General features: G+C 46.1%; 1 protein-coding gene across 5 annotated transcripts in view; it reads right to left on the reverse strand.

Annotated features, from left to right (window-relative positions):
• Positions 1-20,593, reverse strand: part of JARID2 (jumonji and AT-rich interaction domain containing 2) — a 247,619-nt gene extending 227,026 nt beyond the window's left edge. For 2 of the 5 annotated variants that reach the window (XR_009543047.1, XM_060163653.1), the window contains exon 1: positions 19,769-20,592. Coding sequence is in view for 4 of the 5 variants with exons in the window: in XM_060163653.1 (XP_060019636.1) it covers positions 19,769-19,813 (45 nt within the window). In the remaining variant the exon portion in view is untranslated. Of the gene's footprint in view, positions 1-19,768 lie in introns of all 5 variants that reach the window. The other 3 variants (XM_060163650.1, XM_060163651.1, XM_060163652.1) reach the window with 3 other exon arrangements.
• Positions 20,594-20,911: the final 318 nt, after the last annotated feature.

Raw genomic sequence — 20,911 nt, forward strand, 5'->3', positions numbered from 1 at the left:
TAAGAGAGCGACACTGATGTGCAGCATAAGGGAACACAGTTACACCAAACAGAACACCTCGCCTTCCCTCATGGAGGCATCTGCATCCCATTTTACAGTGCAGAACACTGAGGCTGGCTCTCAGATGAGGCCCAGTGATCTCTCAGGGCACTCAGCTAGTACATGGCAGGGTGGCATTTAGAGCAGTTTCCTAGGAGGCAGGCAACTGAGGTCTCCAGGAGTGGTGAGATGATGTTCACAAAGACACACACGCTCCATCAGGTTATGTACTCACAAAATTGTTTTAAAGCAGACGATGCAGTACTTCCATATAAGCTAACACAAAAACACGTTTCTGCCTCATGATGTCAATAAAAGCTTGTCATTGATAAGAGACTCCTAAACCCAAAATATACAACACACACCGCAGCCAGGAGAAACAGGTGAGGCAATGCGGTTCCTGAAGGGCAGCCAAGCACTCTGGGTGGAGAGCGAGGCCCAGGAAACTGCCGTTTCCTTCTGAGGCCCTAAGAGGTAGTTTTTTCCCCCAGGGGCAGAGGATGTGGAACTCACTGTTTGCTATTTTCCTTTTCATTACTACTGTTCCAGGGTGAGTGTCACGGTTGCTGGGAGGGGCTGCAGGAAGAAAGTAAAATATCTAGACTGATGTTTGACTTTATATGCAAGTTCACTGTAAGAGTTAAAATATGCTTGTCCAAGACCATCCTCTCCCTTCAAGAGAGCTCTTTTCAAGGGAGGACACACCAGGATCCCCAAACTCTGCTTAATCAGTTCAAATACCACATGGGATTCATCGGACCCATTTGTCCTCTTGGGCTCCAGACACTCTGTAGGGTAAAACGTAGAGACATAAAGGAATTAGGAAGAGTAGATGTGACAGTTATTTGAGATAAAGATGATCAGTACTGACCTTTAATTTGGAGACCCTGAGCCTCGTGCCATCTTTTTTATGAACATGGGAGAACACTTTGGGACCTTTCCAGCTGGGAGGAAGGAAGCACCGTTATTCATCCCCATTGGCTAAGAGACCTGACAAGCTCCGCTTATAAAACCTGTACAGACTGGCTACCACCAGTGCCCTCCGATTCCATGAGGCATGACTTTCAGACAGACCCCTGAGCTGAGAAGGGGGCTGAAAATCAATCAGGTTAAAATGAAAGGGACGATTCTACACTATCCCGTGACACACCATGGATGCAGGTCCCTAAAGGAACTAGACGTGCTGCCATGGCTACACCAGGTCCCTAGGGAAGGGGGTCAGCATCCACTGAGGAACCCTGCAGGGATACCCCCTAACTGGCTGGAAAGTGACCTGTCCACTGTCTCCTTCTGCAGCCAAGAAGTAGGCTTCACTTCTGTATCCACAGGGAGACTTGAGGACAATTCCCAAAGCGATATCACTTCACAAAATAAACCCCATAGAGCTGGATCTGGAACATTATTGCACAGATATCTGAAGTCCCAGATGACAGTCCTATATCTCTTTGGAGCTAGGAGGATTATTAAGGCTTTAAAATTCAATTACAATTATGGGACTCTAAAATAACAAGAAAAACTCTAACCAAAAAAAAAAAAGAAGAAGAAGAAGAAGACCGCAAACCTAAGTCTGAGATGCAGAACGAAAGGGACATGAATTCAGCACCCCTGCCTTGTCCAAAAGAGGGTCAGTCCCACAGCACAGACGGGGGCAAGCAACTGTCAAAGACAAGGGCTGGGTTGGATCCGGCCAACATTACAAGTACAACCAACTGGTCCTGTCCCTTAGTCTTGTGCTTTTAAAGGGCGGTCGATGTGCCAACTATTTTAAAGCTCCAACACACTAATTCTGTAAACAATAATGGCTACAGCCTGCACACTGCGCACTGGAATGGATTCCTCAACTTGGCCTCATCACTTATGCAGCTGATGAAACAAACACTGACAGCTTTTTTGCATTTGTAAAGGCCCCACAGCAGCTGTGGTGATCCCACCATAGAGCAATGAATTAAGCCTGAAACCCAGCTGGGTCTGAACAGAAGCCTTTTTTGCACAATACAGCAAGACTATCATTGTTAACCTAGGCATTATTGAGAAATATTCTGCATTACATTATAGGGCAGTTCTAACTCAATTCGTAAAATTAGCTCTAATAAGCAATTTTAGTAGGAGGGATGTGGCATTTGCTTTTGAAATGGCACAAGTATGTGTGTAGGTTATAGGTAACACCACACAAAGGCAGCCTGGCAGAACAGAACACAGATTTCCAGTTAAACAATGCAAAGTTTAAAATAGCAACTCCTTCTTAGATATTCACACACATATACACTCACTCACTCACTCACACCTACCACCTTCTAAATTGAGGTGGGTATCTTACCTTGCAAATTCTTGGTTAGTTAGCCACTACAGAGAAAATAGTGAATACAGCCATCTGCCCTTTAGGTAAGGCAAATCAGTGACACAAGAGTCAATCTGGAACCGAGAGCTGTACCAGAAAAACCGGGGAGTGGTGGAAAAACGTGATTAATCTCGTTATTAATGAATTTTTTTGACACTGAACTTGAGCAGTAGGTGATAAGATCCCCAAACGCTAACACACTAGCCTTTGGCTTCCTATCACCAGGAACCTCGAGGAAAGGCAGGGACACCCACACCAAGTCGTCACTCCCAGAGAACCAGAATCCACAATGTCCAAGTCTCCAAAGGCCTCCAGCACCCTTGGTCATGGGGCTTTTTTCCATCCCCACCATTCCAACTCTCTTCTATCGCCTCATACTTTCTACGAACACTTAAAAATGAGCCAGAAGTGCTCTACTCAAGTAGGAGACTGATCTCATCTCAACAATCTCACACCAACTTGGGAAAAATAAATCTGGGGAAAAAATCAGAAATATCCAAAGAAAACATGGCACCATCCCTCTTCCTTAAAAGAACTCCCATTTCTTAAAGGAGTTTGTTATGAGGCCCTGTTTTGATTTTTAAGCATTTTTTGTTTAGGTAAAAGGCGGTTTGGAAGGAGCAAGAAAATCAGGCGAATTTCTAGGTAGATGGTGGTTCTCTTCCCCACAGTCTTTTGCCAAAGCACGTCAACAGCGGTAACCACGACAAAGTGAAAAACCAAAGGTAAGACAGGAAAACAGCCCCTCAATCCTACTCTGCCGCCCAGAGCGGAGCCAGGGTTTTTAAACCCCTGGCTCCTCCCAAAACTACGTGGTAAATGCTATGCAGAGATGCACCTGAAGGCCCAGAACGACAACCCAAAACACCTGAGCACCCACAAAGAGCCAATCATCCCGTGATGAAATTCCAAGCCCCACCACTTTCTCACGCTTGACCAAGTGTTCAGAGCTTGCAAAGAAAAGGGGGAGGGGAAATAAGACCACTGCTGGCCACCCACAAACAGTGAAGAGTAGCAGCCAGACAGGGAGGAAAGTGAGAACCCCACCACCCCAAGGCAAGGCAGCTGCCCCCAGCAGAAGGGGGTCCCATGCAGCCCTCTGCCGCACAGAACACAGGAGGCTCTGGGACCCAGGCTAAGAGGAACAGCTTCACAGGTGAAAGAGCAGTAAATAAATGTATCAGTAGTAATCACCTAGATGGGCAAGACGGTCTAGCTTGAGGTATTCCAAGAGAAGTGCAAGCAGCATCCCCACAAAAACTTGCACACAAGTGTTCGCAGAAGCATTATGTACAAGAGCCAAAAGGTGGAAACAACCCCAATAGCCATCAGCTGATGAATGGATGAGCAAAATGTGGTGTATGCCCACCCAATCGAGTATTATTGAGCCATTAAAAGGAACCGAGTCCCGATACACACTACAACATGAAGGAACCTTCAAAACACTATGCCAAGTGAAAGAAGCCAGTCACAAAAGGCCACATATTGTATGATTCCATTTACATCAAATGTACAGAATAGGCAAATTCATAGAGACAGAAAGTAGATTAGTGGTTGCCAAAGACTAGAAAAACTGGGGTGAGATGTGGAGTGACTGCCAATGGGTATAGTTTCTTTTTGGGGTGATGAAAAGGTTCTAAAATTGATCGCGGTGTTATTGCACAACTCCAAATATACTAAAAACCACCGAACTGTTAAGCGAGAAAAAAAAGAAAAAATCACATTCACATCCAAGATCACTCAGGGAAGACTGAGATGCCTAGGATGCCTTTCTGTCTTGAACCACCAGTAGAACGCCAAAAGAAACATAGTTGAAGAACTGCCAAAGGAACTGGAATAAGTTGGGGATATGAGAGTTTTAAAAAAGAAAGGGCTAAAAGGGGCTGACACTTTGCTAAAGATACAGCAGCCAAGGACCGCAATGTATGCCAAGAATATATATATATACACACACACACTGTAGTTAGACTGAAAAGTGTGATGAGGGGTAACTATAATCTCCCAAAAAATAAAAACTGCAACTGGAGGCTTCCTATTTCCCTGCAGCTATGTTGTGGGCTTTAATTAAGAGCATGACAGCCTACCATATTTATCCAATGTCAGTGCCTACTTAGACAAGTCCCTTAAATTCGTTTTAAAACCGTCTTTGGTTGGATTTGTAAATTGGGAAGGAAGCAGTCAGAGGAGGGACTCCAAAAGTACATTCGGTCACTTATCAGCCTTAAAAATCTTTTCACACTCATCAGGGAGGGTTCTGTGCCATTGATGGTAGGAAAAAAGCAACCATGAAGCACCACCCCAGGTCTTCCCTGGACCATATGTAATGCCTGTCCGGAGAAACGAGCAGTTAGAACTGAGCAATGTGTTCTGTTCTTTATTGAGATGACCTCCTCCGTGTACAAGTGGAGTAAAAGGACTCCTCTTACAATAGGTACCATTAAGGTCTTCATTTGTATTAAACTGTAAGCAAACAATGTTCAGCTGTAAAAGCTTTTGCAAATCAAAGATTATGGCCTGGGATTTCCCTGGTGGCGCAATGGTTAAGGACCCGCCTGCCAATGCAGGGGACACGGGTTCGAGCCCTGGTCCGGGGAGATCCCAACATGCCGCGGAGCAACTAAGCTGATGCGCTACAACTACTGAAGCCTGCGCTCGAGAGCCCGTGCTCCCCAACAAGAGAAGTCACCACAGTGAGAAGCCGGCGCACCACAACGAACAGTAGCCCCCGCTCACGGCAACTAGAGAAAGCACACGTGCAGCAATGAAGAGGCAACGCAGCCAAAGATAAATAAATAAATAAATTTATTTTTTTAAAAAGAAAAGGATAATGAATGGTCTTCCTTGGTAAACTAACTGTTCTTTTTTTTGCGGTACGCGGGCCTCTCACTGTTGTGGCCTCTCCTGTTGCGGAGCACAGGTTGCGGAGCACAGGCTCCGGACGTGCAGGCTCAGCGGCCATGGCTCACGGGCCCAGCCGCTCCGCGGCATGTGGGATCTTCCCGGACTGGGGCACGAACCGGTGTCCCCTGCATCGGCAGGCGGACTCTCAACCACTGCGCCACCAGGGAAGCCCGTAACTGTTCTTTATAATCATCATTATTTATATTCCCAAGAGGCTTTGCCTACTGCTCCAAAAAATTCTGGAAGGAAATAACATGACAACTTCGGCAAGTCTCACGTTAGATGCAAAGGAAAAAGGCTAGTAGTTCCAGAGTAAAACTGTGTTTCATTGGGGCCGTGTCAGCATTGGGGTAGCAGCTCCATGTAATTGGAGCAGGGAGCAGAATTAGAAGAAAAGAAAAAAAGCCACTTTTCAGCTTCAGATATTTCCAAGTCAGACCCGTCATCTTCCTGACCTCCCAGTGCTTCCTAGCTTACCAGAGCCAGAAGAAAACCCATTTTTATAGCATCATTAGAGTTCTGATTTATCACGAGTACAAAAGAGTGTGCTTCTCAGGGCTCTGCAAGTCTATATTTGTATCAGGAGTTTCTGCAGGACTAAATGATGGTGTTTATATTGAGCTGGGGTGGGGGGCAGTCCAGGAGAAAGAAACCAGTACTCCCCAACCTTTTCCACCAGGAGACTAGGCCTGTGGCTCAGATATGCCCAGAGCCCAGAGCCTGGGACAATCAGGCAAGTCAAATGGGTTCTTCACTTAAGGAGATTTCCTTTCACTCTGTCAGCCACCTTTCAGATTCCAGCAAAGTTTAAACCACAATGGTTTGGAATCCTAACAGCAGTTTTGAGGATTATGGTACAGAATGAGTATTTGCAAACATTTTTAAAAACACAGAATGCTGGACCATGCAGTCACATGTACCAATCGCTTCCCCCAAAGAAGTTCATTTATTAAATCCAGACCCTCCCTGACCCCCTGCATGGTGGAAAAAGGTAGTATTAAACTGCATTGGCATTTAAATAGAAATCTGATCTCTGCCATTCAAGGATGTGATCACCACTGGGGATTACTTTCATGCATCTTTAGAATTCTTCCACATTAAAAGTTCTCTCAGGGTGTCAATACCAATATTACTTAACAAACCTTGCCTTTAACTAAAGTTTTAGGTCAAGATTTTAGAGCTAAAACAAAAGGCTACTCAGCCCAAACACTGGTGGGTTGAGGACAAGTGTTCGCTGCCAGTATTTTAATGTGGTTGTCACTTTGGGGATTTAGAAAGTGAACTTCAAGTCAGATCAAAGCAAAAACTGTTTGCTCCCAGGATGACTGCTCATTATGGCCTTAAATCCTTTTTGGAATAAGGTGTGATGTATATAAGTAAATATATCAAATAAACCCCCCTCAAAAAATTGTAACCAACTACAAGTCCCAGTGAAAAGGCTGCAGAGCGAATGGAATCGAATGTCAGACAAAAACCACACCACAAGAATCAGGCTTACTAGTGAGACTGTTTCCCCGTCCCCTGCTAAACCCTCCTAAATGCACGGGAATGAGCTCTTTACAGAGCAATGCCAAGTGTTTTCGTCATTTTCAAACGATTAAGAAACCAGGTTGACTGCCCGTTTGGCACCTATCAAAGGTGGTAGCCTCGGCCACTCGGGATCATCAGTTTGGAAAGGAGTCACGTGGCATGTGTCAAGTACCCGGTCCTGGTGGCAGGGAGCTACTGCAGGTGGAAGCCATGTGCTACCAATTTAACTGGGACTCCAGCCCACGGATCCTCGCCATCACATCGACTCTTTCATCCCCCAACATCAAGACGTTATCACAAGCTGAAAACAGAACGCACAGCGTTTTCATGCTCTGGGCAACAGAAGAATGGAAAAGGGGGCAATTTAGGTAAAACCAATAAACATTTAAGTCCTACCTCATTTCTAAATGGACATCTTGGGCTTCCCTGGTGGCGCAGTGGTTAAGAATCCGCCTGCTAATGCAGGGGACACGGGTTCGAGCCCTGGTCCAGGAAGATCCCACATGCCGCGGAGCAACTGAGTCCGTGTGCCACAACTATTGAGCCTGCGCTCTAGAGCTGGTGAGCCACAACTACTGACCCCACGTGCCACAACTACTGAGTCTGCACTCTAGAGCCCGTACTCTGCAACGAGAAGCCACTGCAATGAGAAGCCCGCGCACCACAACGAAGACCCAATGCAGCCAAAAATAAAAATAAATTAAAATTAAAAAAAAAATAAAGACATCTTTACTGAAGAATGAAAACGAAGGTGAAGAAGTTTATCCAAAAGTACTCTTAAATGCCAAAAAGTAATGCTGCTTCTTAGCAGTTCTGGGATATCACCTCATTCTCACATGGGGGGAGGGAGGATGATAAAAAGCCATCATCAGAACAATCAAAAAGTGTGTCTGATATAAAGATCACACTGCATTTCACCTTAAGTTTGGAAGAAAAAGCATCTATATTATTTTCAGTTCTATCCTCTTCCTCAGACAACCCAGATAGGCTGTAATCAGCAAGGATGACCCAGAAACATCGTGTTCCCTCTTCAACCTTGAGGCTGGAGAATTACAGCCACAAAGACCTGCAGGACCTAAAATAAGAATAATCTGGTCTAGATAATTACAGTTTATAAAGCACTTCACATGTTAAAGTACGATTCTGCCTCCCCCAAAATGACCTTCAGGGGCCAATACATGAAAGTCTAAGTCTCCCCATTTTATGCATGAAGAAACTGAGACTGAGGGGAAGTGATTTACCCAAGGTCACCGGCTCTCTTCCCACAGGGTTTGGCATCTCTGCTGTCAATTGAACTGTAAATTCTCTGAAGACGAAGACAATGTCATATTTTCTAACCCCTAACAGAGTCAGAGAATACGTCAGCTGTATGTGACTGAACAGTCTTCCAAGCCAGAGCCCAATGGGACCTTTGTCACCATACAACACCCACCTCACAACCAAGGCTGAAATCACTTGCGAAAAGAATGGGATTCTGGGGTCATTTTAAAGTTACGTCACGTCCTCACAAAAAAAGCATTTCATAAACATGAAATATGTAATTGTACAATTCCACAGACGCTTCTTCCTTTACTGCTACAGTCATCCTGACTAAATAACACATTGTGTTCTCAGAGCAATTTTGTTTTACAAAGTGCTTTCCCGTATCTTATCTCATTTAGTTCTAATGCCCTGAGAGAGGACAAGGAAAGAAAATAGAAACTTAAATAAAACCCACCTGACATCTTTACTACTTATTACAAGTGCCTGTATTGGTTTTTAAAAGCCAACAGACAAACCCACTGGCACTACCTGGGGGACTGTAAATTAGTACAGTCTCTCTCCCAGAAAACAACGTAAAAGGGATCTGAATTGTAAACACACGTAACACACAGTGGTAGTTCCACACTGAGGAGTTTGGAATTAAGTGCAAAAAGATACAGGAAAAGCATACTGCACACATCACTGTGGACGACAGCCCCCATACTGTGAAAAGACCATCAAGAACAGGCAGGTCGGGCTTCCCTGGTGGCACAGTGGTTGAGAGTCCGCCTGCCGATGCAGGGGACGCGGGTTCGTGCCCCGGTCCGGGAAGATCCCACATGCCGCGGAGCGGCTGGGCCCGTGAGCCATGGCCGCTAAGCCTGCGCGTCCAGAGCCTGTGCTCCGCAACGGGAGAGGCCACAACAATGAGAGGCCCGCGTACCGCAAAAACTTTTAAAAAAAAAAGAACAGACGGGTCAAGAAAACTGTGGTACAGATTGACCGAGTGCCCAGCAGCTATTAAAAATAATGATGCAGAATATTTTGATAATTGAAATGAGATATAAATGCAAAGAGCACGGAATAGAACATCTCTTAGAGGAGTATGAGCCCACATAGGTAAAACGACATTATCTACAAGTGCAGGAGCACCCCGTAGGTAACTGCAGTAGACTTTACCTTTGTGTTGCTGTTGGAGTTGAATGATTTCTTATAAGGCAAAAAGAATCGTTTTCAAAGGGGGACAAACCCTATTGGCCCAATTAGATATGGGGATTACATGTAGATTTTATTTTCCCATGAAAATGAATCAATAACTGCAGTTACCATGGATAACTGAGGATCCATCTGGCAGGAGGAAGCATCTCTGAAAGCCGGTCCAAAGGCATTACCCCAGCTGGCCTTCCACTGTGTATCAGGGGCTGGGTTTCATGCCCCGGCTGTCACTGGTAAAACGTGCAACCTTTGTTATTAGACACCTCAGGTTTTCTCAGCTGTGAAATTCTGATTAATGAAGCTCACCTTTTTCCACTAGACCCTTACCAATTCCCTCCCACTAGTGGGTATTATTTGAAATACTCCAAAAGCTTCAAGTCGACAAATATTTCCTAAACTGTGTGATGACAGAAAATTCAGCCTCTAATCGTGTGGGGTTAATAGGGTGAGACACATGTAAACACTAATTCCAGCACCTAGAGGTACGTGTGAGGAGTCGGGCCCACAGAAAAGGGGTGTGGCTCTGCCTGACTGGGGAAGAGGGTGGCAGGCTGCCCAGTCAGGCCTCAGCATGGTCAAGGTGGGTTCCACAGGCAATCCGTCCCCTGAGCAACTTGAGCAACCAAGATGTGCAAAGGCCAAGAGGCTGGCTCAGCTGCAGTGGAACGGGTGGCCAGAAGCTCAAGGTAGAGCAAGGGCTTTTTATGCTGTGCTGAGGACAAACGTAGCTTAGAATGGATCCACTGAAGGTTCATGGTCAGAGTTTCAAGTTCAAGGATTACTGCTCCGAGAGCCAGGTTAAACATCTTTGGTGAAACGTCTCTGTGCAAAGATTCAGTGCCGCTCTAATCTTAATTCTCAATCTGTCAGTCTTTCTAACTCACCACCCAGACATATTCAGAAGTCAAGTGTTGGATAATAGAGAAGAGATTCAACCACCAGAGAGTGGGGCTGGGAAGAGATTACATCACCTTCTAATCTTTTTTTTTTAAATTATAGTTGATTTACAACATTGTGTTAATTTCAGGTGTACAGCAAAGTGATTCAATTATACATTTTTTATTTTTTATTCAGATTCCTTTTCATTATAGGTTATTATGAGATATTGAATATAATCACCTTCTAATCTTTAAAGCTTTGTTCTATATCCCAAAATGGGCTTCAGAATATCTGTTGCTATTCACTTGGCTTATTAAGAGGCAAAGTATAGAATTCATCTGATTCATTTACTCCTGAGTCAGCCTGGAAGGCTGCCGACAGACCTGATGTCTCCAGGTTGGTGATTTCCAACTGTGTAATCATACCTTCTTGATCATTTGTGCATAGTATGCAGTTTACAAAGTGCTTTCACATCAAAAATCTTACTGACCCTCCCAACAAGCCTGTGAGGTGCATGGAACAAGTTTTCCAGGTGAGGAAGCAGCCCAGCGAGGTTATGTGGCTTGCTCAGGGTCACACAGCTCATATTCCCAATCTTGTCCACTATAACCACAGAGGTGCCCTACATATTCAAAACAAGCCTGTCCCAATCTGAGGCATTAAATTCCCCAAGCCCACATACTAGCAATAAGGCATGGACTCAAAGCACAAAACACTCCAAGTCCTGATTAGGTCAACATCCAACTGCTGCTTAACAGAATAAGCATTCATGCAGCACCCCTTCTGTAAACCTAGGGAGGGAATAAATGCAAGAAACACATGCTCAGCCCTAATCCCTTCTCATTTCCTCCTGGCACCTGTTTCTGCCCCCAGAGGCACCAAACACTTTTAACAGCTGGCAGAAATAAGAACCAAGAGATAACACACACAACCATTGTAGCCCTAACCCAAATTGTGGCTGGGAAATAATGGAGAAAGAACCACCCAGATTTAAAAAGAGAGCAATAAAACAGGGCGCCCAAATGGCTCCCACATTCCCCTGGGTGATTCAGTCACTAGATACCTGGGCTGCTGTCACATAAACCAGAGAGTCTCCTGATGGAAAAGACACACACAACCCACCCCCTCATGCCTCCCCACCCCCAGCCAAAACTATCACTGGAAAAGAACTCCTGGTTGTACTGGAGAAAATACGTGAGAAGAGCTGTACTGGGAGTACGGAGGGGCAAAATTTGTGGCTATGAATTTTATGACCTTCTAGGACTCAAGGTAACTAAACACTGCTGCCAGTATTTCAATGCTCACTGCCTTCCTCTTCATGGGTGGTGGAGCTTGACAGACTTAACAAAATTAGAACTTAAGATCCAATTTAGGCCTTCTAGGCCACACCAGCTCTCCAAAACAGCTCTCAAGAACTTCTGCCAGTAGTGTTCCCCTTTCTAAGGCCCTCATACACCCTATGAATATGCGAGTAATTATGTATAATGTTCCCATTACTCACGCTGCCTCATTAACATATCTAGGCAGCCTTTGTTTACTGCCCGGCCCAGACCCTGGTGAGGATTTGAGGGCAAATGATTTCCCCCAGCGCCCCACGGTACCCTACGCAGCAAAAGTCAGGGGCAACAATAAAGGTGCGAAAAAGCATCGAGGCTGATCTGTCGCAGTCCCTGCGAAATCAAATGAATTCGGAAGCCTGGAGAGCAAACACAGCCCAGGCCGGCTCTCAGATACACCGAAGAGCGTGGGGTGGGGGCACTTTTAAAATACAGAGCACAAACCAGCCGGGTCCCAGGACAACTGGGATCTCAGCTCTTCCTCCACTGAGGAAGGTGGAGGAAGCTACCTCCACTAAGGGGGTAGCTCCACCAACTGGTGTTTAAAAAAACAACAAACACGCACTTGAGACAGATCCACTCCTGCTCCTGGAGGCTGACAAACTGCCTTAACTTCCCCCCAACTTTCTCAAGCCAAAAAACCTCTCCAAAGGCTGCCAAGAGCCCCCATTATGGCATTTTCCCCTTTTCGGGGCTACTCCGATCACTCCTTTTACCTCAAGTTCATCTGGACTAAAAAGTGGGGAAGAGATACAGCCTTTCACTGTCTGGCAAGGGCCTACCGGCCTCAGTTTTCCGTTCTGTAAAATGGACTCAGCAGCCTCTTCCTCTCCTGTGAACTCACTAGGGAAACAATAACTGTGGGCACTCACTTCAGAACTGACATCTTCTCCTCATGGTGCTACAGCATTTCCTACAATCCAAGCTCCTCTGGCACATTTCTTCAGATGGCAAAGAGAAGTCCCACGAGGCATGGGAGGCCTCCTCACAAGAGCAGTAAAATCTGTGGCAAGACAGACTGGTGGAAGTAGAAAGAAAGCCAAACAGAGATGCAAGGCCCAGGGCTGTGGTCCAGCTGCCCACTCAGATGTGCCTGAGACTTGGCCCTCAGGATAGGATCTACCTCTACAAAACGTGGGCTCTCTCCCACCCCGCACATCCTGACAAAGAGAACAAAAGAGACAAAAGCCACCTGCAAGAGGTGACAGGACAGGAAGGCCCGGAAGCAGGCAGGATCATTCAACCAGGAGCAAAAGGATATCCGGCAAGTGCTGCCACTTCCTGCTAGGTTCAGCTCTACTTTTAACAATTTTATTCTGAGTCAGAAATGAATGAAAACCCTTGATTGAAAAGTGTGAGGCTGCCAGAAGGCTATAGGGTTGTCTGAAGTCAAGAAAGATTAAACCCTAAAAGGATAACAAAAATCTCACTCAAATTGTCTACAAAAAGGTAGACCAAAGTCATCAGAGTTCCCACCTCCTGGAATGAAAGGGGCCTGCGACGAGGAGGCCAGTGTAGAAAAGGCTTTATGGACAGACAAAAGGGACCAGAAACACGAAGTCTGGGGCCGGGAAAAGGAAGCGAGGCTTGTGGAGGGGAGGGCAGTCAGAGAAATGAGGAGAAGAGGTACCTTGGGAGATGGAAAGAAACAAGAGAACTGAGTAGAAACTGATTCAAATGTGTCTTGTTTCCATTAACAGGTAGGCTTGAGGATTTGAAATGGAACAGATCTTTAGCAGTATCTCCTAAGTAAGACAAAATAATTAAAGTTGCTGGATTACAAGATACAAGCTTCTGAACTCCATATAAATGAGGAGTAATATCACTCATCTTTCTGCCTCCGCCATCCTGAGAATGACACAAACTCTAAAAGTAATACAAATTACCTCAGCAGGGCCACTCTGACCCACATTTTATCTATGCTACCTGGCATGAACTAGATAAGCTAGTCTAGTTTAATATTTGAGGATTAAGGCTAAACACAATGGAAGCACTCTTATCAGAGCTGATAGGGACCATAAGTTGGTTAGCTAATATAAAGTTTATTAAGCAGGAAATCTTTAAAAAATATATATATATCTACTTATACAGATACGTAGATTATATACATATACGCACATACATGTAACGTAAGGAACACATAAATGTGCTGTTACAGATGTTTTTGAGAACTCTTGGTGCTCCATGTTATGCTTTTTTGTTTGTTGGGAAGGAAGTCTGGCCGTAAGTGAAGCTTGGTTCTTAAAAGGGAACCACTTGTAAAGCAACGTGTGCAGAATCCTTACAGATTTTCCCCAAGCCTTTTAAATGGGGAAAATGGCGGGCCCACATCTAATTTAACCGTCTCATTTTTTTTTAGTACTTCACTTTTATCAAGGGTTCTCAAACATTCAGCTTCAAGCTTTCATAGAAACCAACTCTCTTTTCACATTCATTCAAAGGTTTACATAATATTTAACCGAAATTGCAATAATAAGTCTAACTGGAATAACCAGATTTGGGAATAAACAACTGACACTTGGCAAGTCTTCTATATGGGAAGGAGCCAAAGGGGACAGAAGTACACACTTCCCAGGCCTGCCCACTGGCCAGGAGCTTCGTGCTGAGATATCACAGCCAGGATGTTCTGCAGCCAGGAGCACCAGGGAGGCTGCGTAGGTGGAAGGCGATTAATACGAGTGCTGTTACTATAATCCTAGGGGAGACTGAGACCTGGACCAGTAACACGAGCACCAAAACAATGCAAGCAGAATTCCAATAACTAAACTTCTTAGGCTGCAAAACTTTTAACCATCTGGATGAAAATGTCAGGAGTCAGGTCCTCAGACCATCATGATCAAGGGCAAACCTTAAAAACAGACCAGCTTTTCAGCATCCAGTCACGATTTTTAAAAAAACTCAGAACTACAAAAGTGTGCATCTACCCAAAAAAATCCCATAAAACAAACAAAGAAAACAATGCCTATGGCTAACAGCTTACTTCCATCCATACTACCCTGGCAATATCAGCTCTACTCTATATAAAAGACTGTGAGTATAACCACTCTTCACTCGAGTCTGAGCTGCCTGCCTGATCATTTCATGTCATTTTTCCAGATCCACATTACTGACTCATTACCGTTCACTTCACCGAAGTTATATGTTTTGAGTGACATGTTTCATCCTTATTTTTCCACTAGCCCTGTAATTTTTAGTGTGCGATTTTGTAGAACTTGAGGTTTTTCACCAATGCAGACACCATGCTACATTACATACACCTCTGGTTACATAGATCTGCACTGTTCAGTAGGATAGCTACTAGTCATACGTAGCTCTTGAACTTTTGAAATGACTAGTCCAAACTGAGTTGCCCTGTAAGGGTTAAAAAAAATACACCAGATTTCAAAGACACAAGATAAAAACAGAAGGCAAAAGATCTTAGCAACTTTTGTACTGATTACGTGTTAAGATAATATTTTTATTATGCTAAGGTTAAATAAAACTATCATTAAATTAAAAAAAAAAGTCAAGCTTAGCCTTTACCGGGTGTTTTAATGTACTGGGCTTAATATGACTTTCCCATGTCGTCTTTGAAAGGAAGAAAGGGTTCTATTTTGAATCTAAGAAACATTGGTTACATACTCCAAAAGATTTTCTCTTTCTGAAGGAGGAAAGTTTAAATAACCTTTGGAACAGGATATGTATTAGCACTGGAGTTATTTCCAAGACGTTTGTAAGTCAATAGCCCTCAGCCCAGCAACAGGAACTGGTCTAACCTCCTATGACAGAGGAAACAGCCATTAAACCATCTAAGTACCAAATAATTTTAACTGGCTATTTGGGCCAATGGCTATGGGTGACACTCAAGTCAGGTCTACAGTAAAGTAATAATAACCGAAGTAATAATAACTCAAATTGGATTATTTTTAAACATAATTTTTTTTTAATTTCAGTGACACACTTTGGACTCTTAAATTGACAATATTCCTTCTATAATCTCTCCAGACAGTGACAGTTGCTAAATTGTCTCTGCCCGAGACTATGTAACAAAGAGAAAAGTTTTCTCCACTACTAGAGACAGACAGCAAGCAAGCCACATGAACAGCTCAAAAAAGGAAAAGCTGGGCTTCTCTGGCGGCGCAGTGGTTAGGAGTCGGCCTGCCAATGCAGGGGACACGGGTTCGAGCCCTGGTCCGGGAAAATGCCACATGCCACGGAGCAACTTAAGCCCATACGCCACAACTACTGAGCCTGCGTGCCTAGAGCCCGTGCTCCACAACAAGAGAAGCCACTGCAACGAGAAGCCCGCGCACCGCAACGAAGAGAGTAGCCCCAGCTCACTGCAACAAGAGAAAAGCCCGCTCACAGCAACAAAGACCCAATGCAGCCAAACCAAAATAAAATCTTTTTTTAAAAAACCACCATTCACTTTATAGCAGTACACCACATATACTCGATAAATATTTGTTAATCGATAAATATTTTTTAAAAAAGGAAAAGTGTAGCAATTAAATAATGTGTACACATTTTTTCCCCCAGAACTGTAAAATAATTCAATTGGTTGTAAAATGGGGGGGAAGGGGGGCACCGCGGGCGACAGAAGCTCATAAATCCTACCACTACATTTTGGTGTCGTTCTATTTTTTTCTTTACAATTTTATGTAATTATAGTAAATCCCACTTTTGAATCTGGTAACACAAACTTTTCCCAGTTTTTTCAATCATACTGCACCTTTAACTCAGAAAATTAGGTACTTAAAATTTACAGCCTAGTGTTACAAATTCTGCTTGAGCTGTCCTAGGAATCAAACTGGTAATCTGTTTTCACGCTAACTGTATGAATCATATCTTCATGTGGCAGAGATTTTTATTTCAAACTCATACCTGCTATAAAGCATCAAAGATCAAATGCTTTCGCAACCTGGGTATCATCTGTTATTCTGCCTAGGAATAACCAACCAGTGGAGTGATGGAAATGGCATAAAATACCCACAGAGCAAAACATGCAACTGTTTTTATTGTCCAAGTGAATTAGGGCTTTGAAAGGCAAATGTTTTCAGTTATTTAAGGTATTGTAGCGGGAATCGTACCCAGCAATTAAGACAGGATTACAGTGCAATTTATGAGTTTCTCAAGGACGTCATTTAATATGAAATATAACAATCATTTCTCCCAAAGCCTGCCATCTACAATCCCACCCCCAAACTCTGCTTTGCTAAAGCAATAAACTAAACGGGAACGCGGCAGGCATCTAAGGCTTTTGAGACTACTTGCAGGAAATGTGCTGCCTTCCACGAGCTCAAGTAATAATTCCACCTTACAATGAAAGAACATACATACTGTTTTACATCTTCCACGGACATTATCTCACGCATGTGACCTCAGATAAAGTGAAGTGGCAAAGGCACGTATTACTTTTTCCATTTTACAGAAGAGTAAACAGACCCAGATTTCCAGCCTCTTGTTCTCCGGTTCTCAAGAACTAAACCCAGAACACCTTAGACTCGCAGTCCAGTGCTCTTTCAAGCACGCGCATCAATGACAGTCTTCCCCCGTCTGCCCCACCCCCTAAAATACTCAATAGGCCTAGAGCTGGCACAGCGAAGAAGTGCCACTCTGGTGTTTCAAGGCATCCATAAAGAGCAACAGTTGATGCTGTGCAACATCACCCAGAAAGGCATCCCGCCACATCCTGCCGAGACACCCCCAACACGACTTAAAAGTGACAAGGTGGCCAAATCCACAACATGGTTCTCCTACAAAGCCAAGCTTCCCTGCATGAAGTTTCCCTGCTTTTCAAAAGCGTTGACGAGAGAACACGACCACCACCACAGTAATGCCAGGGCATCAGCAGACCTGGAAACAGAGGAAACGAAAACGTTTCTGCAGACAGAAAACGTCTCCGCCCTGCTCCCCACCCCCTAAGTGGAATCAGCTGGGTCGGGGTCGCTCGCAGGGGGCCCACAGGCTCTCCGCGCTCACCTGGAGGGAAGCGCGGCGTTTCGCTGCGGAAGGCCGAGGCCGGTCGCATCCTCCTCCTCCTCCACTTCCTCCTCCCACGCGGCAGCCCCCGCCTCCGCGCCGCTCCCTCCTCCCCCGCAGCCCCGCCGCGCTGGAACCTCCCGCCCGACTTTTGACGTCACGGAGGAGGAGAAGGTTCCACCCGGGCCCGTCCCTTTGTGACGTCACAATGACAAAAGAACGCGGCCTGAGCGTCCGGGAACCCGGAGCCGCGGGGGGCGGAGGGAGGGAGGGGAGGCCAGTGCGAGGCGGGGGAGGAATCAGGGGGCGGGAAGGGGGCGCGCTGACGTCTCGCCGGCTTAACCTGTTGCTCTCGGGCCCGCACTGGAGCCAGCGGGCAGGGCCGCGGGGAGCCGGCCGCGCCGCCGCCGCCATGCTCCGCCGTGCGCGCGCTGGGGGGCGCCCGCCGCAGCCGCGCGCCGCCCGCCCCCTCCCCGCCACGCCCCCGCCCCGCGCGCCGCACCGCCCCCTCCCCAGGCCGACCGGCCGCACCTCCCCCGCGCCCCACCCACCCATCCGCCAGCCCGCCGGCCAGCGCCGCCCGCCCGGAGCCCGCAGCCCGGAGCCCGGAGTCCGGAGTCCGGAGCCTGCAGCCCGCCCCCTACAGGCCGCGCGCGTATTCCGGGCCCCGGCCCAGCCCGCCGCGACCCCCGAGCGCCCTCCCTTTCGCAGCCGGCTAGAGCACATCGGGAACACGGGCTCCGCTCCCCGAGCGTTAACTCGTGCTCTGCCTCCCGCGGCCGCCGCCAGCCACGGGCAGGCGGCCGGACGCCAGGACTCGACACAATCCGCTGACCACCGGCAACACAACATCCCACCCCACGCCGCTCCCCAACTTCGCGATGACTGGGGCGGGGGTGGGGGTGGCTCTGGTCCAAGTTCTACCCCTTTTGCTTTGTGGCTGCACCCGGATCGGATGTGCCCCGGGAAGGCGTCCACGCTCGCAGACAAGGTTGTCTCCCTGCAGTTTCTACTGCCCGAGTTTAAACTAGTCCTTTGCATTCTCCCCAGCCCTCTGCAATGCGGATGTATTTTAATTCTTAAATTCTTTAGGGAACAGCTTTTTAAGTAAGGCTTAATTATTTAACCTTGCATTTCTTTCATAGTTGAAGTTTACGTGTCTAGATTAGGATCAGCCCTCAAGAAGAGATATTCAGCTTTTCCATTAAATCTATTTTTTACAAAACCAGTGCCCCGAAGGTCATCTCCCATTACACACATCACACTGCTCAAAAAGGGAAAATATTAAGACCAATTTGTCGACCCGAGTTAAATAAAACTTTCTTATAACACTGCATTATTCCTAATGTTTGTTCATTTGGCCTTTTTTTTTTAATGGGTTCTTTGATTTAAAGCATGCAGCTAATCACCGATCACTCGAGTGCATATTTGGTTAATCCTCGGACCCCTCTCCCCTCCCTCCCCCCAAACTTAAAAAAAAAAAAGCCACCACACACAAAACAAAAACACTCCCCATGCCAATCAAAACGTAGCTGTACTATGCACAAAACAAATTTAACTATTCCACACCAGTTAAATCTCTGAATAATCACCCAATTTCAGAAGGCCAGTTAACTGGGAGTTATTATTTGTAGTCACTTACATATGCATTCACATGCCTTCTTAAAAACATTAGCTATATTGTATGTCTTTTTCCCCCTAAAACTGGAAACCATGAATTTTTAAACAAAACCAGTCCCATTATTAAAGTCAATCCCAACAAATGCATTCGCTGTAACGCGATTCCCAATTGGTTTATGTTGCGAACCAAATAATCCAAAACGACCACATACATTAAATTTGATGTGCCAGTGCAAGGAACAAGATCGCCATAATCGGACCCTCGATTGCAACTTAAAGGGCTTCCAACACACATGCGTTACACGATTTCCCAAATAACATTAATAATAATAACACAGGCTCATTTGCATGCAAAGTGCAATAGGGGCCAAATCCGCCCGAGAATGCAGTTTAGTCACATTACCGCAGCCCCTACACCCCCACCCAGGCTCCACCAAAATCCCCTGCCTTTCATCTAAAACTAGATTATGGTTGTGTCATTCGAGGTCAATTTATTCACTGGAGGTATCGCTACACCAATCTCTTTTTTCGTCCAAACTAGGCAGACACGACTTTGCCTGAAAAAGCCTTCTTTCAGAAAAGAAAGAAACAGCCTTATCGGACGCTGTGTTTAAAACCCTTCAGCTGCAGAATTATCTATAAACTTGACATTCACAGCCATTGCTTAAAACTACAAGTCAAAGGATGTGTTGTTAGGAGCACTTACGTATTTCTTCTGAATGATATTCCTCTTGGGTCTTTCCTTGCTCATTCTGAGATCCAAATGCTGATTGCAAAAGGGGACAATTGCTTCATGAATTTAAAGCCGTCAGAAATTTGCAAAAAAATATCCTGGTGGTTTTTATTGTTGTTGGTGGTGGTGGTTGATCTTGGAATCCGACTTTTCTTCCTCTTCCCCCAAAGCCCGATTCGCCTTGAAATAAATCCGAAATTGGGAAGGAAAAAAAAAAAGCCAAAGACGAAGCAAACAAAAAAAAAATTTCACTTTAGTAAAACACTCATAATGGAAAATTTCCCCCGAAACACACACACACACAAAAAAAAAACCGACGCCCTTCACTCCCCCCCCTTTTTCCTCCAAAAACTACATCAGCGAAACGTGAAGGTCCTTAGTGTCTGATCCGTAGTTACATCTTGGAAAAGAAAAAGGAAAGATAAATAGAAAATGTTGGAAGTCACGTTTGTGCTGCAGCAGCAGTGCGAGCAGAAGAGTCAACTCCAGCGGCGGCGGCGGCGGCGGCGGCAGCACCACAGCGAGAGCTCGCCGAGTCTCTTTTTTCCAAGCCCCCTAACCAATGAGAGAGAGGCTATCCAGCCCAACTTTAAATGGACTCTGCTTTTATACAAGTTAGGGCTCCTCGGATAATTCCCCGCTGGACGCTAGCCGAAAACTCCCACAGCTGGGCCACCAAGCGCCCGCCTCCTCCGGTGCCGACCGCCCCTGGCCGAGCCCAGAGGACCCCCGCAGCCCCGTCGACGAGACACCCGAGAGGCCTCGACGAACCCTTCCCGGGCTACCCCTCAGACATCGCTCCCACGCCGAGCCTAAGAGTGGAATTGAGAGAGACTCCCTAGCTCAATGCATGGCACGCTCGGTCGCTCCACCTCACCCCCTTTCCCCAGCTTGCCGCTCACCCCACAACCGCCACACGCTAGCCCCCGCCACGCCTCGTGTCTACCTGCAGCCGGGCTGCTGGGTGCCAGTGCCCCAGGACGGCCGGCCCCGGGGAGAGCCGCCTATTCCCGGGGCACCTTAGAATGGTCCCCTTGATCTTCTGGAAGTTGTAGTCCCCCGACTACAAAATGGCTATGGCCACGGGAGCTGGGAACTACAATTCCCAGCCTGCCC

The sequence above is a fragment of the Lagenorhynchus albirostris genome, chromosome 10, assembly GCF_949774975.1.
Source record: "Lagenorhynchus albirostris chromosome 10, mLagAlb1.1, whole genome shotgun sequence".
In the NCBI taxonomy this organism is placed as follows: domain Eukaryota; kingdom Metazoa; phylum Chordata; class Mammalia; order Artiodactyla; family Delphinidae; genus Lagenorhynchus; species Lagenorhynchus albirostris.